At 35.7% G+C, this 18,204-nt stretch overlaps 1 protein-coding gene across 2 annotated transcripts in view; it reads left to right on the top strand.

Annotated features, from left to right (window-relative positions):
• Window positions 1–18,204, top strand: part of RAPGEF5 (Rap guanine nucleotide exchange factor 5) — a 220,801-nt gene that overhangs the window by 169,724 nt on the left and 32,873 nt on the right. For both annotated transcript variants that reach the window (XM_087428762.1, XM_004418931.3), the window contains exons 12-18: window positions 3,167–3,245; window positions 7,015–7,159; window positions 8,560–8,657; window positions 10,405–10,435; window positions 11,373–11,451; window positions 13,757–13,906; window positions 17,736–17,833. In XM_087428762.1, coding sequence (XP_087284888.1) covers window positions 3,167–3,245; window positions 7,015–7,159; window positions 8,560–8,657; window positions 10,405–10,435; window positions 11,373–11,451; window positions 13,757–13,906; window positions 17,736–17,833 — 680 coding nt within the window. The remainder of the gene's footprint in view (window positions 1–3,166; window positions 3,246–7,014; window positions 7,160–8,559; window positions 8,658–10,404; window positions 10,436–11,372; window positions 11,452–13,756; window positions 13,907–17,735; window positions 17,834–18,204) is intronic.

Raw genomic sequence — 18,204 nt, 5'->3', positions numbered from 1 at the left:
ATTCCAGTTAGAAATCAAAATGAATACATCTTTTTATTCAGAATGTTAGTGTATGTGGCAACTATGAATTTGTTTAAATGAAAAGTGCTTTTATACACAAAGGTGCTTTTCTGCCCAGAGTCTTAAATTATTGTTAATTAAGCACTGTATAATATAATAGATAATTACAGAATTTTAATGTGGATGCCAGTGGATTTGCTAGTCTTTCTAAACGGCTATTGTTGGCTAATAGTCTTCAGCGGATCATTTATATAGCCATTGTGGTTCTAAAAATATCTCTAAATACCAATGGGACAGCCTTTTTTGAAGCATGGCTATTATAAAATGTACTTTTATTTGAAGTGTGTCATTTATATCATATCACTTAATTACTTTCATGTGCAGCAAAAAAAAAAAAAAATACCAATGCTGAAAAAAATAAAGGAAAACTATATAGAGAAAATTTTCAGAACAATATAGTGTTAAATAGAGAAAGATTTGAGTTGGGGGTATTGGGAATCTGTTCTATTCATTAGGATTTTAATTAAAGGTTATTTTTGTAGCTTCATTGTTTTTATTTTAACTAATATTTCTTTAAAAGAGAGATAATTAGGTAAATGCTGTTGAATATTAAATATGGTAGTAGCTTAGAGGAAAATAAGCATTTCTGGGTCAAAACCCTTAACAAAATATTGTCACATGAGCTAATTAATTGAATTGAATGCCAAATGGTTTTGCCACCATCCAACCACTCTCATAGTCACTCAGTTCATTATCTAAGGCTGTTCCAGGATGGAATGGCTAGTTATGTCCAAGTTAATGGTGTTCTTTTTAATCTCAGCTACTAATGGAGTAAATCTTGATTAGAGAATAGTTCCAACCTCGTTAAATTAACTAAGTGTAAGAACATCCCAAAGAGTCTGAACCTGTGTGTCACATCAAGCATTTAAATGTTAAATGTGTGACGTTCTCAGGGCTGTCACCCAGTGGTGACATTCTGTATATTGTCTGATCTATAAGAGCCCGTTGAAAACCCTAAAATAGATTCTAGGCTACTCTGTGGTCCTTGCTGCCTGTATGTAACAGTGAATGCAAAAAAGACTCAATTTCTGATCAGACCAGAGACGTCAAGGATTTTCATCAACCACATTTACTACAGAGAAATGTGAGAATTTGTGAACATTACTGTTCAATGGCATCCCAGAGGGATAGTTTTCAAATTGTATTCCAAAATGTCCTGGGGGTTCAGGCATTATGCCATTGTTTGATTTTAATTTAAACTATTTTAAAAACTGTAATAAAAGACATACAAAGTTTCAGATGTATAGCTCAGATTTTTCATTTGGATGACCAGTGATTAACTTGTGCTACCAGATTAACTAGTTTCAGGGCATATCTTAGAATAAAGCTTCTCCTGCCTTTTTGTACAAATACTTGAAACTGCATATAATCTTTGCTATCAATTTGGAAATTATATTGGAGGTCAGAGTTTGCCTGTCACTTTTGTAAACAGGGACTCTAGTAGAGAGCTCCTCGCTTGTCTATGAATGCAGGCTGTGCTTGTACACTCACATTAAATTGTCCAACCAGCCACATTCCCACAGTTTTCTTGTACTGGACTTAATTTATGCCCAGCAAGGCCCAGACACATCTGTTTGAGAACTTGCTTTTGCCGTAGAGTAATAGTGAGTTAGACCAGTGACTGTTAGCATATTGCAGTGTGATACAACATTATAAGTTAGGCTTATTTTACATTTTAGGTGCCAGTTGTCAAATTTATTTTTTTAATAAGGAATACTCTTATCATAAATAAATGAATATCTTTGAAAAAATTCCCTTAATACTCTCCATTAACACCCCAGGTTTATTTTAATTAAGAGCATCTTGCAATTAGAAAGCAAGCTTTAAAAACAAATACCTTTTGCAACCACTTACCTGTGTGGATCAGGATTATCTTGATGTTCTGCAACCAGACAAAACATAGAAATAAACTAACCACTGCAGCTGATATAGGACTGTAGATGTCATTCACAACTTTTATATCAGAGATTTGTGTTCATAAACATAGCCTTGTTGTTTTTCATTGATTAACTTTTAAAGTAAATATCACTGGTTATTTCTAAAAATTCTGGAGTGTTTTTAATCTTCAACATAGAGCTGTAGTGCTCTGTGCTGGGTAATTCTTTCTACTTACACATTTATAGAGTGCAGATCTTAGCATAAATGCCATTGAGTATACAAGCTCATTATTCTTATAATTTATTACTGTTTGAAATAACTAAAAATTCAATGTCCAGAATGTAAAAGATATGAAAATTAAATCATATAGTAAAATGAATTTTAAGTTAAGGAAATTAGATGAAGACTGTTATGGCAAAAGCTCCATTTTGTAAATCTGCATATAATCTCTTCTATCAGTTTGGAAGTTATCTTGGAGGTCAGAGTTCGCCTGTTTAGCAGTTCCATATTACATTTAAGCTAGACTTTTCCAAGAACACTCAAGGCAAAGAGGCAATAAAAATGGAACCTGTTTTTGCTGGTTGAAGAGGTAGAAAAGGAAATAGGAATGAGCAGATTGTGATACATTGTACCTGCTCTCCATTTTTAACTGGACTTGGTTCCCTCTCTCTTCACAGCATTAAGAAAATCACTCACCACTTTCTCAACTTCTTAGAGATGCATTTGAGAGAGAAAGGTGAATGGCCTTGGAACCTGAAGTGTATCCTCTGGGTTTTATTATCCATTGTTCTTGCCCTAGACTTAGGTAAATTGCTTTAGAAAGCCTTAATTTGTTAGAACCTGCAGGCTTCATTCGCTGTAGGACTGGAGTGTATACCTGAAAAATCTTACAAAGTTTATTTTTAAAAGCACATTATTTATGCATTGATTTTCCGTACTGTCTTTACTCACAAATATAAATGACGTTTTAGGAAAAAAAGATGACGCGTTGTATATTTAGATAGCCTTGCAACAAAAAAATACCTCCTTGCTTGAGACAAGGAGTTTAAAAAAATCTTAACTTTAATAAATAATGTATTTTGTGGTTAAAAGACTCCTATCTAACCCCTCCCACTACCACCACCATTTATCATATTTCTGCCGGGCACACTGTTCTGGGGCCTGGATGAGCAGCTACCCTTCTTATCACCACTTTGCTTACCTTGCGTTTGTTTCTCTTCCTTTGCAGAGACCCTCCTTGATGACTTCCTTCTCACGTACACCGTCTTCATGACGACTGATGACTTGTGCCAGGCGCTCTTAAGGCAATATCCTTCATTAACTTCAGGATGCTGTGTCAGCTTTTTCTCTGACAGATGTCTCGCATTAGGAATTAACTGCCTTTCTTAATTTACACAACCCCACGGTAGAGTGTGGATATGTTAAATATTAATGTAATGATATCCAAGGTAAAAGATGAAATGAGACAGAATAGACAGGGGGAAGTGGAAATACAGAGCTGCTGTTTTCACATTCTATGTTGTGGGTAAATTGTACTATTTATATTATGTTTTCTTCAAACCTATGTCTCAAGTCTTTAGAAACCTGGAGGTAAATTTCGCCTACTGGGTAAACTCCAGAGTCAAGAGCTTGAGTGGATTGGCAATAAGTGAACTTATGAGACAATCAGTCAGTTAGTGCCAGACCACTTATGAGGGAAAACGTACATTTGCGCTGTCATGTTTCTGGGCAAGTGTCCCAGGGGACAAGCCATTTCCCCACACAAGAGGTCTAACTACCCCCTGTAATCAAATGTCATTTTTTCAGAGCTTTGTCACGGCTCTCTTATAATGACGGATGTGATTAGAAGGTTAATGACCAGTTAAGGAAGTGTTATGATTTTATCCACTAACTAGAAGAGATGCAACATAGACACAATGAAAGGCCAAAAAGCCAAGCCAAGTAAGTAAACTCAGAGTCTGCAAATGGGCTTCTTGCCTCACAGTGTTTTAGGAAGCAATTTCAGAAGCATTTAAATAGCCTGTTAACTATCAGGTTTTTATTAAACCAAACTGAAGATTCCACTTGAGCCCACATGAAACTTTTTAGGAAGATGGATTTTTTTTGTGTATATACCTAAATTTTATTGAGCTCTAATGATAATGGTCTCGGTAATATTTCTTTTCCTATTAGGTAATTGTTACATTTCTCCCCACTTGACAGAGTTTTCCTGTAAAAATATACTCTAAAACTCCATAAAGGACATAATTGAACTAAAATCTCTCTTACTAAATATATAAGCTAGAAATGGTGATTACTTTTTAGTCCTTTACTATATCACATGGCCAACCAAAGTTACAGATATTTTGAAACTTTTTAGAACCAGTTCATAAAACTGATCTTGAAACATTATTAGTTATTTTGAATTTTGAAAATTTCAATAGAACAGATTTCTTCCACAGTTTCCAAGTGGGGTGTTACTAAGAAATTGAACAATAATTAGAAGATTTTCAATTTCACCTTCTTTAAAAGTTTTAGCAAAATATCTATGAGCTAATTTTACCTACATTTTAATGATATCATATTTCCAAAAGAATTACCATTCGTTAAATAATATAGTTTATTTGATAGCAAATTAGATGCCTTCAGACTATTGTTTTCAAATATGATCCTAATATTATTTGTGATTATCGTTGACTAATTCAGTGCCTCATAGGATTTCCCTATAAAGAATCTCTAAAACTTTACTTGGATATAAACATGTTTTGAGTCTTTGATTAAGACATTTTATAGGAAAATTTAGTTCAGATTCTTAGCAGCCATTTTACTAAATATCAAAACCCATGAAATCCAGAACATTTTAAGCCAGGAGTCTTGCTACGTGACTATTTCTGTATGTCTGCAGACTCTACCTTTTATGAAATAATACAAACCACAAACAAAAATATGGCATCCACAATTAATCTGAGATATTTTTATGTACATCTTAGTGAAGATACCTTTTCAATCCTACTACAACTTCTAAGGAGTGGTCCAAATTATTTTTTGTTGCTTTTTCCCCCATTATTTTTGCACATTATTTATAAATTAGAGCCATTTGGGCTATGTTTGGATATCTTAGAGGGATATTTTTATTGTAATAGGATTTAATACCTTTCAGCTTCTATCATCATAAAGAGCATTATTTAAGCTCACAGCCCTAGGTTGGCTAATGTTCAGTGCATTACACTGAGGTTATAACTCACCCAATGCCTTCCCACTATTCCCCTCTCTCAGCAAAAATTATAAATTATTATAATGTAGCGTGGGCAAAATGTGAAAGAATGAATATACCCTCACACAGAAAACCAGAATAAAATAACTGCAAGTTTAATCAGTTAATATTTTTAAAAATACATCTTGTACGGAGGAGAACAAGATTAAGCAAATAAATGGTAGTAACTATGGGTGGAGAAGAGAGTTGAAGTTTCAGTCCCTACATTGCTTTATCCTGCAGGGCCGTAATTGCAAAACATATCTGCAGCTTTAATAAAAAAAAAAAAAAAGTTTCTCTCTTCTCTTACATATGCTGACCTAAAAGAAAGAAGTTATTAGTATTTATTAATTTTCCACATTGTTTTATTTATATTAGTTGAAGCCCTTACATTCACAGGAAAAGAAGAAAACAGTTGTGTAAGTGGAAATAGTGTAAAATAAATTTTTACAGTTTGCCTTCTAAGTGAAAATCTAGAAGAAAAGATACTTGAACAGATTGTTTTTGTGTTTGCCTGAGTTTATTTCATAGGTGGAAATCAAAGAAATCGGATGGTCTTAATGTATTTTTGCAAGTTGGGGAGACAGTGATTCAATTATGTTTTAAAATATTTACAAGCCTGATCTAGAACTTATTCCTATTTTGCAATTATATATCAGCATTAAAGAATATAGAATCCTTTCCAACAGTCCCAAAGCCTACCTGTGTTTGGTGTCATAGCATTTCCTATTCCTCGTTAACTCTTCAATGTGTCCAGAATACTCAGAAATGATCATTTTGGGGACAAAAACACTAAGTCCCTTTGGAAAACACCAAGCTTCTGTCTCATTCCTAGGACTTTAAGCACATTGCGTTTGAGATTGTAATTTTTATATAATTTTAACAACATAGTTAACATGTGTTCATTGTATACAAATTAGGAAATGCTTGTAAGAATAATAAAAATAATTCATATACTCTGAAATCTCATTATCTTGAGAACCCACTGTTAACTTTCAATATATATTTTTCCAGGTAATGAAATTATTCACATAAATAAGCATTGTTAATAGAAGTGGATCATCCTAACGTATTCTGTTCATACTTGCTTTCCTACTCAACAGTATATTGTGAATGTTCTATATCAGTAAATGTACTGCTGGACCATCATTTTTTTGGCTGCAGAATAGCCCGTTAAATGGACATGTAATAATTTAGTTAACTGTTCTCAATGGTTGAAGCATTTAGGTTATTCTTATTTTATTTTTTTTTTTATTCCAGTAAAAATGAAAATTAGCAGTGCTTTTTTCTTATGTTTGCACATTTATCCAAAACATTTTTTCAAGTAAATTCCTAGGGATGGCCATTTGAACCATATTTCGCATTATGCTCCAGAAATCTGTGCTCATTTGGGGCTACTTTAGAAGTAACTGGTTTTACAGAATGTGAATTTCTGTGGATCAAAGGATATTTGGCCTAGTTCTGACCTAACTCTTATGGAAATAATGTTACCTATGTAGTGAGCCCAGATCTTCTCTTGGAGGCACCCTTGAAATTAATGGGCCACCTAGTATCTCTTGGAGGTGGTGTTACCCCGTGCTGCGTATGGAAGTATGTTGGCAGCTGTCAATGGGATTGTCTAACCCTTATCTTCATGGCCTGCCACTGAGTATACGTAAATCATTTTTCTGCATTTACTTTTGCTTTTTTCAGTGCACACCTTTTGCTCTCCCTACACGTATTCTTTTCTTCCTGTGTGCTTAGATACTTGTAGATTCTTTGGAAAATATGCTTTAGCAAGAATAAATGGATCTCTTTATATTTTTATTTTCAACAATGTAATATTCTTTCTTAACCATTTGCACCTATTCTGCTAAGAAGTATCAAGGCAAAGAAGAAAACTCAGACGTTCCTTGTCGAAAACGTAAGGTCTTGCATCTTGTTTCCCAGTGGATTGCTCTGTACAAAGACTGGTTGCATGAAGATGAACATTCAAAAATGTTTTTAAAGGTACTGTAATACTTCCGGATATTCTTTGATGCCAAATAACAGATTTTATTTTCAGTTATACATTTCAAAAATCTCGTTTTTGGTAGCAGTCATTCAACTTTTCTGTGATATTCAAGTTGTGATTCAAAGAAAGTATAAATTTACTTTGACTTCTGAGGCCCAGTACTCTGTACATAGCATTTTTTTTATTTTAAATAATTCATTATGAAAAAAGTGTAGAAGGCAAATTTTACATTCACTAATTTAAGGTTATTTTATATAAGTCATGAGAATTTTTTGATTGCAAATGAAATAATTAAGGAAGGTAAAATAAAATATACTTTAAAACTTGATAGAGCCAGCCCCAATGGCCTACTGGTTAAAGTTCAGCGTGTTGCACTTTGGTGGGCTGGGTTCAGTTCCCGGGCGCAGAACCACACCATCTGCCTGTCCGTGGCCATGCTATGGCAGCGGCTCACATAAAAAAAAAAAAAAGGAAGATTGGCAACAGATGTTAGCTTAGGGCGAATCTTCCCCAGCAAAACAAAAAAAAACTTGATACTATTTAATGTGTTGAGATTTATTATAAGTTGAACTAACCAGTCCCATAGATATAATATTTGAATAAAATTACATTTTTTTATCATTTAAAAACTACATTGACAAGATATACATTATAAAACTGTTTTAGGACGTGGTATATTTTGAGAATTTTAAGCAATAGTAACTTATAAAATAGATACTAACCTAAATTTACATTTGGAGTTAAATAAACATATATTTTTCTAATCATTAATAGGCTACAATATCTTTTCAACAAAGACAATTCTCTGGAGATGCTTTGTAGACAGTTGGAGTCTTTTGGCCACCAAAACCATACTAGGTGTGCAGGTTAACACAGAGAAGGGGTAGAATGGAATTCGTGCAAGGAAGAGTTCTATTTCAGAATAGTCAAGTGTCTAATCTGATTCTGCTTTACATGAAGGAAAGCACTTTGAATTCAAAATTCAGATGTCATTTAGACATCAGGTTAACAACTGGTTTAACCAACTCTTTGACTAAACTAATGTTATTTTCAAAACTAGGTAATTTAATTCGATTGGTTTTTCCCTCCCAGATGATTATGTGGATATTATTTTTTTAAATATAGAATAAGCATGGAAATCTTGAGTAGTCAGCCAGAGATCTCTAAGTTTCCAATATGTCTTCCTACAGCCCCTAAGAGCTGCTAGAGAGCAATGGCAGTTGAGTGAGGGGCTGGGAGAGGTGGAATTCACTTGAGGTCTCATGGTACCTGGTTTAACCCCCTGCACTGTACTGGATTCCTCCATATTTCCCTGGACAGGATAACTAGTATATGAGTCTTAATCTGTACAAAATGAGCATTAAACCAATTGAACTGCTAGTTTTTTTTCCCCCAGACCATATACAGGAATGTACTGGATGATGTATATGAATATCCAATACTTGAAAAGGAATTGAAAGAATTTCAAAAGATACTTGGAATGCACCGTCGCCAGTAAGTATTTAATTTTCCTTGTTACAATTAATGAAAGACAGCAGCGGCAAATGTGATAGAATTTGAGATGTCTTATAAAGTTCATTTTGAACATTTTGAATCTGGGATTCATCTTGATTCCTTAGCTTTTCCAGGAGTAAATTGTGTATTTTGTTTTTATCATCTCAAAATCAATGAACACTAAGTCAAGCTCATTGACTATTTTTTTTTTAAATCCTGTTAAGACAGTAGAAACAAACTGAGCCATAACAATCTGGCTGCACAAAAACAGTTATTTAATAAATCATTATTTAATTTTAAAAGGGTAAATATTTAACTTGTCATTTTAGGGGGTTTAATGGAATAGGAAAAAAGTTTTATAAATAGGTTGCAGCAAGTCATGGAGCATTTTAAAAGCTCGATTTTACGGATTCCCTGAGGTTTCTTTATTAATTTAGAAAGATTAAAGAAACCATTTATTGAGTGACTTTTGGCGTGTGCAAGTATCCTCGAGGTCTTTGTCATTAGTCTTTCAAATTGCCAATACCTGAGTTTACTCTGATTTACCACTCACTCTCCTTATTAATTTTGGTAAATGAAAACATCAAGTCATTATTCAGTTTTCAGATATAGCTGCAAAGTTAATCTAAAGGGAAAAATTGTTCTCTGATTTACAATGCAGTTTCTGCTTAGTAAATATGAAACACATCTGTTGTCAAGTTGTGAAAAACTTCTATTAAGATTTCAGGAGTCACAAATGCGCTTCTCATAGAAAATGTTATTTTAGGCCTTTCAGATTGCTGATTTGAGATTTAAAGCCTGACAATTTTAGTAAAGGGAGATCCTATTGCAAATTAAATGTCTATATAAATTAAATTTAGGGAGCAAATAAATTATGTGTAAGCCTTAGTCCTCAATCATGAAAATCACACGTTTAGAAATTCAGAAATGAGGTGCAAGTTAGGACAGTGTGTTAGAAATTAATGTTGTGAATTTTGGTGTCCTTTTATCACAGTTTACACTATAATAAGTTTCCATAGCTTAAGACTAGTATGAAAATATGAACAAATGAAGAAAAAAGAAAAAGAAAGCCAACCTTTATGTCAAAATAATCCCCCACATGGAAGTTGGTCTATGCTATAAGGCAGGCCTGTCACAGTTGGGAAACTTTCATTCATGGTTTAATACATTTAAATGCACTAATGGAATTTAATACATTTAATACATTCCATTAAAAAAACTTACATAAAAATGGGAAATAATAGATTAAAATTAAAAAATGATATTAAGACATAATTCTTGCCTCTTTGGCAAGATTACGAAGTATCTTTAGATTCTGGAGTAAGATTTGAGCTGGGGACCTGCAGGAGGTCCCCCAGGTCCACATAGAAACATCCTGGAAAAGATGTGCCTTGGCTGACTTATTTAGGTATCTGAATAACAATAATTTCACCTAAAATCTATCAATATATGGGAAAACTTAGAGTTTTTATGGATCAAATAAATCCAGTTCTTCCCTCAATGCTCACTTCTGTGAGTAGAAAGCAAAATATACCTGTTAAATAGATAGCTTTTTTCCCTCCTTGTTCACTTGAAATCCAGAGCCCAATGTCAAGTGTGTTATACATAGTAAATTAATGAATACTGTGTTTTATCTTTTTGAAAAGCAAAAACCTCTGCCCCGTGCCTGAAAATTAGTCTTCTGTAACAATAACTGCATTATTTTGGGTTTGGGACAAAGACTGACTTCGTCTCCTCTTCCTTTCAGCACCGTAGATGAATACTCACCACAAAGGAAGGTAAGGCAAGACCCTTCTCTATCTGAAATGGGGTGATCCGGTTTGGAGACCTTGCCTTGCCTCACTTGGCGTCGCTTCATAATTAAAATGAATACCGCCTCAAGTGGAACAGGGCTGGGTGGGGAAGCCTGGGGCTGCGGCTTGCCTACTCTCTCCTGCTCACTTCAATTTCCCTGTGCTGGTACAGATCTGATTTCAGCCATGTGCCCTTGACTTGATGACATTCTACCTATTTTTGTGGTGCCTGTTGGAGTCTCAGAGTTTCCCCAATGTGATATAAATTTGAATTTTAAATGTTGATGCAAAAAAAGAAAAAAACCCAGACAAAAATCTTGACTGCAAGAGTAAGGAAGTCCTGTAAGGAAAAGGTTTGCACTTTCAACACAACAGAAGAATAGGGAAGCAAGAGGGAATGTGTTTCCTATTCCCCTTGAGGGGAGAAAATGCAAAGATGGCAGGCACAAGTTTTGTAGAAGCTGGTGTATCAGGTGGATAATTATATTGAATAATGAACTTTTTTCCCTTAAGAAAGTCATTGTACCACAGCAGAGGTATGAAACCATCTCAAAGTTGCTTTATCCAAAAGCAAGGTTGAGGTTGGGATGTGGAAACAATGTCTTTTTCGGGAGAAGAGTCTGTGGATGTTTGTAGTATCCAGTAAAAATCATGCAGATCTTCTCCAGCGTGTTGCAGGGAATAGTTATAGGGGCCTTTTGCCTGCTGCTTGCCTTGGCCAAGGTCTATCATACTGCTCAGACTCTCCACCTCCACATGCATTAATGGAGGCAACTCCCAGTTTATTCCTCTAAGATTGGATGGGTGGATTTCACATTAAAAAAAAAATTGGCTAGCTCTTTTGGAACATGTTGTAAACAGCTGTGGTTTTCCAAAGGGCAGGAATACATTTGTTCATTGTTCTCTTTCTCCCTTCTCACAGAATAAAGCCCTTTTCCACCAATTCAGTCTTAAGGAGAACTGGCTCCAGCACAGAGGAACTGTGACTGAAACAGAGGAAAGTGAGTATGATATTAACGAGGGTTTGGGGTAGGTGGAGTCGCAGTTAATCACCGTCATTCTCCAGCATTAACACATCAGCCTGCCTTTAACCGTTTCCAGCTGTTACACTCCTCTGACAAGCATGTTAGCATCAAAAATGATGGTTTTTCTTTTCTTGCTTTGGGCATTACAATTTTCTTGATCATATACTAGTGTCCCAGGGACCAAGGACATTTTTAATTTGGAAAATAAGGAAAAGAGTTTGCAAAGAGCCTCCCGCATTCTTGGGGAGAGGTGCAAAATTGCCCGGACAGGCAACTTTTTCCTCTTGGCTACCTTCTTCCTTGCTCTGTCAGCCCATTGCCTGTGACTAACTGGAAAGTCCACTAAAGCCAATGTGCAGGGCTTTGGTTGAGTCAGTCCCTGAGATGTAGAGAAGAAAATCTTGGAGAGAATAATGAAAGGAAGGGTGTGCAATGGAAATTCCTTCAAGGCAAGGCTGTGCCGGGCAGTGCCACACATCCAGCATGTCCCCAGTCAGTGTGCGTCAGCACTTGAGAGAGCTTGTGACCCACCCTGAAGAGGGCTGCTGGGTCAGTACAAGGGAAAATACCTTTTTAGCACCCTGAAGGTGCTGACGTGCTTTTCTACGTTAATATTTTATAATGGAACAGGAAGTGGTTTCCTCCTGTTTGGAAGAAGATTGAGTCAAGTGCAGAGCTGGGAAGCACTTAACAGCAATTGTTCACACTATTGTTGACTTGGAGGCTCTCTCTCTTAACTCGCCTTTCTCAATGTGCTGAAATTCTACGTGTGAACCTTTAATAGTTGCTCAACTTCTTGAACACCTAACCAACAAAATATCACAGGGATGCTTCTTCTGTTATGTTGTGTTTGTATATAATGCTGCTCATCAATGGGACTCTTGTTATCATAATGTATAATCTATACCAAGTGAAAGAGCAAAGGAAATGACCTTACCTCCTAATTCCTTACTTGCTGACTTTCCTTGCCTATTTGTCTCACAGTTTAATTGTACAGTTTTTCAAGCTGAGTTTCGAAGAGTCTGAGTATTTCAAGATCCTGGCCTCTTCATTCATCAGTTTATTAAGCAAACTGTAAACTTTCCTCACATTTAGTGGTTTGTAGACCGGATCTTTGCCTTGCTCAAAATTCCATTTTTCTATGGGAGGAAAAAAGCCTTTTTGTCTCTCATGAGTCTGGTGACAACATATAAAACAACTATTTGTTAGATGCTATTGTTTTAGTGACACACCCAACCAAACCAAAAACAAAATACTGTCAATGCCTCCCGGTGGCGTGTTTACTTTGACATTTGTACATGTAAACTCATAGTTTGTTTTTGGCTTCATTTGCATTTCTCTGAAAACATTCCTGGGTTTATTTTTGTGGTGCTATTTAAATTGCATATGAAATTTCTCTAGGAGCTACACTACCTTTTTTGTTTTATTTTGAAATATAAAAGAGAAGAATATCTAAGTATATTATTGTCCTTCTGTCTTTTCTAAAGAAGCCAGTGGTTTATACGTTCAGAGCAGCTGATATAAGAAGCAGATGTGTCAGTTATCTCCATTGCTATTAAAACAGTTTCTGCTATCAAATCATAAAGAAAAATTTTTCTAGGACCCATTCACCCTGATAGTGATAATGTCCTAGTAATAATTATTAGTACTGCAGACAATAAAAAGGAAATTAAAAAGACTAGAAATGTGACCTCTATTTGGAAACTAAACTCACTGCCACCTTGATTCAAGGGGGTCATTCTGAAATGATCAAGAAGGCTGAACACAAAAACCACGGCAAAAGACAGATATTTAGATAAGCTTATGAGAGTTCTAATAAAATGTGGTGTTCTTGACTGGACCAGGGTGACTGTCCAGAAATGGAGTGTGAAATAAAAATTTATGAGTTAGGCTTTTTAATATACTGCTTTGGGAGATCTCAGTAACCCTCAAAGAAGGGACTCAAAAATACAGTCCATGTTCCACAGATCCCACCGTGTTGTGGTCAGGCCATCTCCACCATGAGCGCACACTTGCATGATGTGGGTCTCTCGTTACAGTATGAGAAACCTAAGTACTACTCATGCTTGTTCACCAGCTTTGTAATGTCCATATCTCAGGTATGCAAGCACACATTTATATGCATATGCCCTCAGGCGCCCATGTGCATACATGAATATGTAAATCCAGCTGTGTATGTTTTATATTAAAGAGAATAGCAAGGTGGATGCCTTGATTTGGAAAAGTCTGTATCTCGTGTCCACAGTTCTCTGTTTACTAACAATTCTTTTGCCTTGTGCAGTTTTTTGTCATGTGTATATAACAGAGCACTCCTATGTCAGTGTGAAGGCAAAAGTTTCCAGCACAGCCCAAGAGATCCTGAAAGTTGTGGCAGAAAAGATCCAGCATGCAGAAGAGGATCTGGCTCTGGTGGCTGTCACATTTTCTGGGGGTAAATTATTTTCTGTACTTGAATATTAATCTTTCGCTGGATCTTCTCCAAAAGGAGAGAGTTGACATTTTTATGGAGTAAATGTGCAGCTCGTCCCTTCTGGGTCCGCAGCTGGGTGACCATAGTGACAATAAGAAGCCGCCTACCAGAGGTGTTTCCATGACAACAGTTCGGCACTGTTGGATTCTGGATTTCCTCCCCAAGAACTGCATAGAGAGGCATGCCGGTGTTTTGAAATATATTATACAGCTTTTCTTATTTTGTACTCTACATAAGCCTTCTATTTTCATATTTAAATTAACTTGGGAAATTGCTAAAGGATGAAATTACTTAAGGAAGAAAAAAGAAAGACAGGCTTGAACTAGTCATATTGCTGGCTGACAATTTAATACTTAAAGACTCCCTATTGAAGGAAATAAAAACTATACAATAAGCTCACAGTCAGTGTTCCTTTAGGTGGCTGTGGGGAGTGAGGCCTGGTGATAGCTTTTCCTTCTGTTGGGGCTTATTTATCCTCAGAGAATGCTTTATTGTCTATTTTGAATAAGATCACACAGATTACAAGCTGACACTATTGATCTACGTGACCTGAACAGACCCCCTCGTTTTCACTGGAGCCTGTCAGATCCCAAGGTTGCTGGCTTACGATCTTTATTTAATATCTCATTAACCCTGAGAAAAATACAAAGAAGGTGACTTAGCATCAGTAGTTGAAAAATGGGAGTGCTATGTGAACTAATCAACCAGAGATGGGGCAGGCAGGGGGAGGGGGAGCAGAAAGCCAGCGTTCCTCTTACCCTTTGTTATCATTCTAGAGTCAGGAGGATACCTGATGTTAAAGCATCATGTGACAGAGTATTACTTCTATTGCTTTGTTACTCGGAGTCAGGTAAAATGGTCCTACAAGCTAGTCAATTACATATGCAGACAGATATAGCCCTTCTCCCGAGGCCTAACAAACAAGAGTCCATCCTCCATCTCTCAGGGCCCTAATTGTGCATCCATCAAAACATTGTCTAGAAAAAAAGAGCAAGAATTTGAGAAACATGTGGACTACATGAATTTTAATCAGGGAGTGGTTGAATTTTTAATAAAGTATTTCAGATATTTCAGATAGATATGATACATGTGTATTATTTTTAATTTTAAGTGACGAAAAATGTTAAATGATTCTAAATAGTGTTAAGCTTCATCAAAAGCAACTTCTGTCACTCAAGACAGTACCATTACAGAGAGGAATCATTGGGTCCCCATTCAGACAGAAGGTGCTGGAGAAGGAAGGACCTTGAGTGAACTTGGTAGCACAACTGAGACCCATCTCCCTTGGAGGCAGAATCAGAGTCAGCCCATGCCCACATGTGAATCTGGAAATGAACGAGTGGCTCTTTATTATCCAATCTGTTTGATGGCTGTGAAATACCATTTTACACTCTATTAAATTAGATTCATCAGGGTGGGCCATGGCATTCTAATGTGTACACACTCACTGCTAATCATCACTAGAAATATCAACTTATCTCTTGCATTATCCCACAGTTTTGGAAATCTGCCATCATTTTCCATCAATTAGTAGTTTTCTCTGTTATGAACACTGCAGCTTATATCCCCCAAATAATGATCTTTTTATTAAGGAAAAAACCCAGAGCTTAATGTATTCCTTGTTCTACTTACGTAATTTCAATAAATAATTTTTTAAATGCTACTCCAAAATGAAATGACAATGAGATCTACTGTTATTTTCTTTTTGTCAAAAAAAGTTTAAAGATGTTGGCAATGTTGTAGGTTTTGTGGATTTTTCTAAAAATCTGATACTATTATCCTTATAGCCTTCAGTGGTTTCTAGCTGTTGTGTACCCTGTTTTTGGGTAGGTATATGTATGTAGTAACAGAAACCTACCCAGTTATTCAGAGCTTACCATTCTGTCAGCTTTAATCTTTTATAGTATAGTGACAGACCTGAAAATAAGTAAAAAAAATTTCTTAGCAAATGGAAAAATTATTGTCAGAAAGCCTTGGCGTTTTATTCCATAGCAAGTATGGAGTAGCTCTCGTAAAGTCAGATTTAAGGTATACATGGGCACACAGAGGGTTGCAAGAAATTGTAGCTAAACAAAGAGGGAGGGGTTGGAAGAACTTCAGAGCCCTGCCGTGTGGGACCATTTACTACACACATCAACAGCCCAACATGACAGTATTGTTGATCTTTATAATGCTGGGCCATAAAGGATATATTAGATTATCATTTATGTACTTACTCTGTATTAAGCAGAAATGTTCAAAACAAAATTTGGCATTTGAACTGATTAAGTTATCTAGAAAAAGATATGTGGAATGTTGCATTTCCCAGCCATGCTAGATAACTGAAGGGCTACCTTGGGAGAAGCTGATTATGTTACAGTGGAATTAACTTGGGTATTACTTTAGTCGATTTCCATCTGCCTTTTGTAGTTAGGAGTACATTTTTCTATGAAGAAAGCTATTGTGTTATAAGAGAGCTCCAGCTATGGTAGAAATATGGTCAGAGGATAGGAACAATTTGTAGTAAGGGAAGTACATTGAAGAAGAATATATGAAAAATATTCAGCTTCACTAGTAATCTAGAAACACAAAATAAACCGAGAATCTATTTTTCGTTTTAGCAAAATAGCAAACTTACCAAAAGGTAATGATCAGTGTTGAGCAGTGGACAAGTCCTTATTCTTATTTTTAGGAATTTGATGATTTATTTTCTAAAAAATAAGAATTGGAAAGCAATTTGGCAGTTTGTATCAAAACCTTTGAAAATATTCATTCCCTTTGACCGAGTAATTCCACTGCTGGGAATCTATCTTAAGAAAATTATCTGTAAGCAGCCAAAGATTGATGCACAAGGATGTTGACTTCAGCAATATATATTATGGCTGCTATAATAATAGATCCCATTTATCAACCCCCTGTTATGTGCCAGGCCCGGTGCTAGTACTTAGCATATATTTTGCCATCTAATTTATGTGACCAAAAAAATTGGAAACCATGAAATATTCAACAATAGAGGAAAGAGTAAATGATGGTATAATGGACTGTTATGTAACCAATTAAACATGACATATAAATAATTTTGACAAGTGGGTAAGTGCTTATAAAATCAGAATGTAAAACCATATATGGAATAATTGCAAATATATATGTATATGTGTACCCATAATAATTATGAATGCATATGTATAAATAATAATTGTGACTATATGTATGTGTGTGTGCAGATATACACATACACATTTACATAAAGATCAGAACAAAAATATTCCCAAATATTACAATGTTACCATCCTATGGTTTTCTTAGAGTGATGGGATTATGAGTGAAGTTTACTTTCTTCCCTAAACTGTTCTGTTATAAAGAATGACGAAGTATTATAAGAAAGAATCACAAGAGGGTTCCACTCTATGGATAATGACCAGTGATGTCCATAGTCCCACTGATGTCACTGTACAGAATACGTAGAACTGAATTAAATCTACTTTACATCCTATTTACCTTTTTTTTTTTTTTTTGGTGAGGAAGATTGGCCCTGAGCTAACATCTGTGCCAATCTTCCCCTATTTTGTATATGGGACGCTGCCACAACATGGCTTTATGAGCAGTGTGTATGTCCATGCCCGGGATCCAAACCTGCGAACCCCAGGACGCCAAAGTGGAGCACATGAACTTAACCACTACGCGACCAGGCTGGCTCACCTATTTACTTTTAAATATTTCTCTTTGGTAGATTTCACTCTTCTAATGTACTGTGTATGCCTACTGTTCTTTTTGTGTTTCTAATTACTCTTTTTTTTTTTTTTAAATAAAGAAAAGCATGAACTTCAGCCAAATGACTTGGCCATCTCCAAATCCCTTGAAGCATCTGGTCGGATATATGTCTACCGGAAAGACCTGGCTGACACTTTGGTAAGGACCTTTAACCTTGTACTTGAAACACACACACGCTAATGTCAGACTCAAAGCATATTTTTGTATATTTTATAATGAATATTGGAAAAATATATTGAACTGTTTCTTCTTTTAGCCAACAATACACTTGTCAAATAACACTACTTTTGCAAACCAAAGAAAGACCCATCTTGAGGAATTGTAAACCCTTCCTAAATTAAACCTGCTTCTTTCTGAGGCCCTGAAACAAGGGATTTAAGAGAAGTGACTCCATCACCCATCGAATCTTACTTCCATTTCTCCTTTTTTGGTGGATATATGGAGATTAGGCTGAGAAGTGCACCCTGCTTGGATTTAGGGGGAGAGAGACTCTGCTCTTTGTTTCTGTC

Source organism: Ceratotherium simum, chromosome 1, assembly GCF_057802395.1.
Source record: "Ceratotherium simum simum isolate JZ-2026a chromosome 1, ASM5780239v1, whole genome shotgun sequence".
In the NCBI taxonomy this organism is placed as follows: domain Eukaryota; kingdom Metazoa; phylum Chordata; class Mammalia; order Perissodactyla; family Rhinocerotidae; genus Ceratotherium; species Ceratotherium simum.
This window is presented reverse-complemented; position numbering and strand designations above follow the sequence as displayed.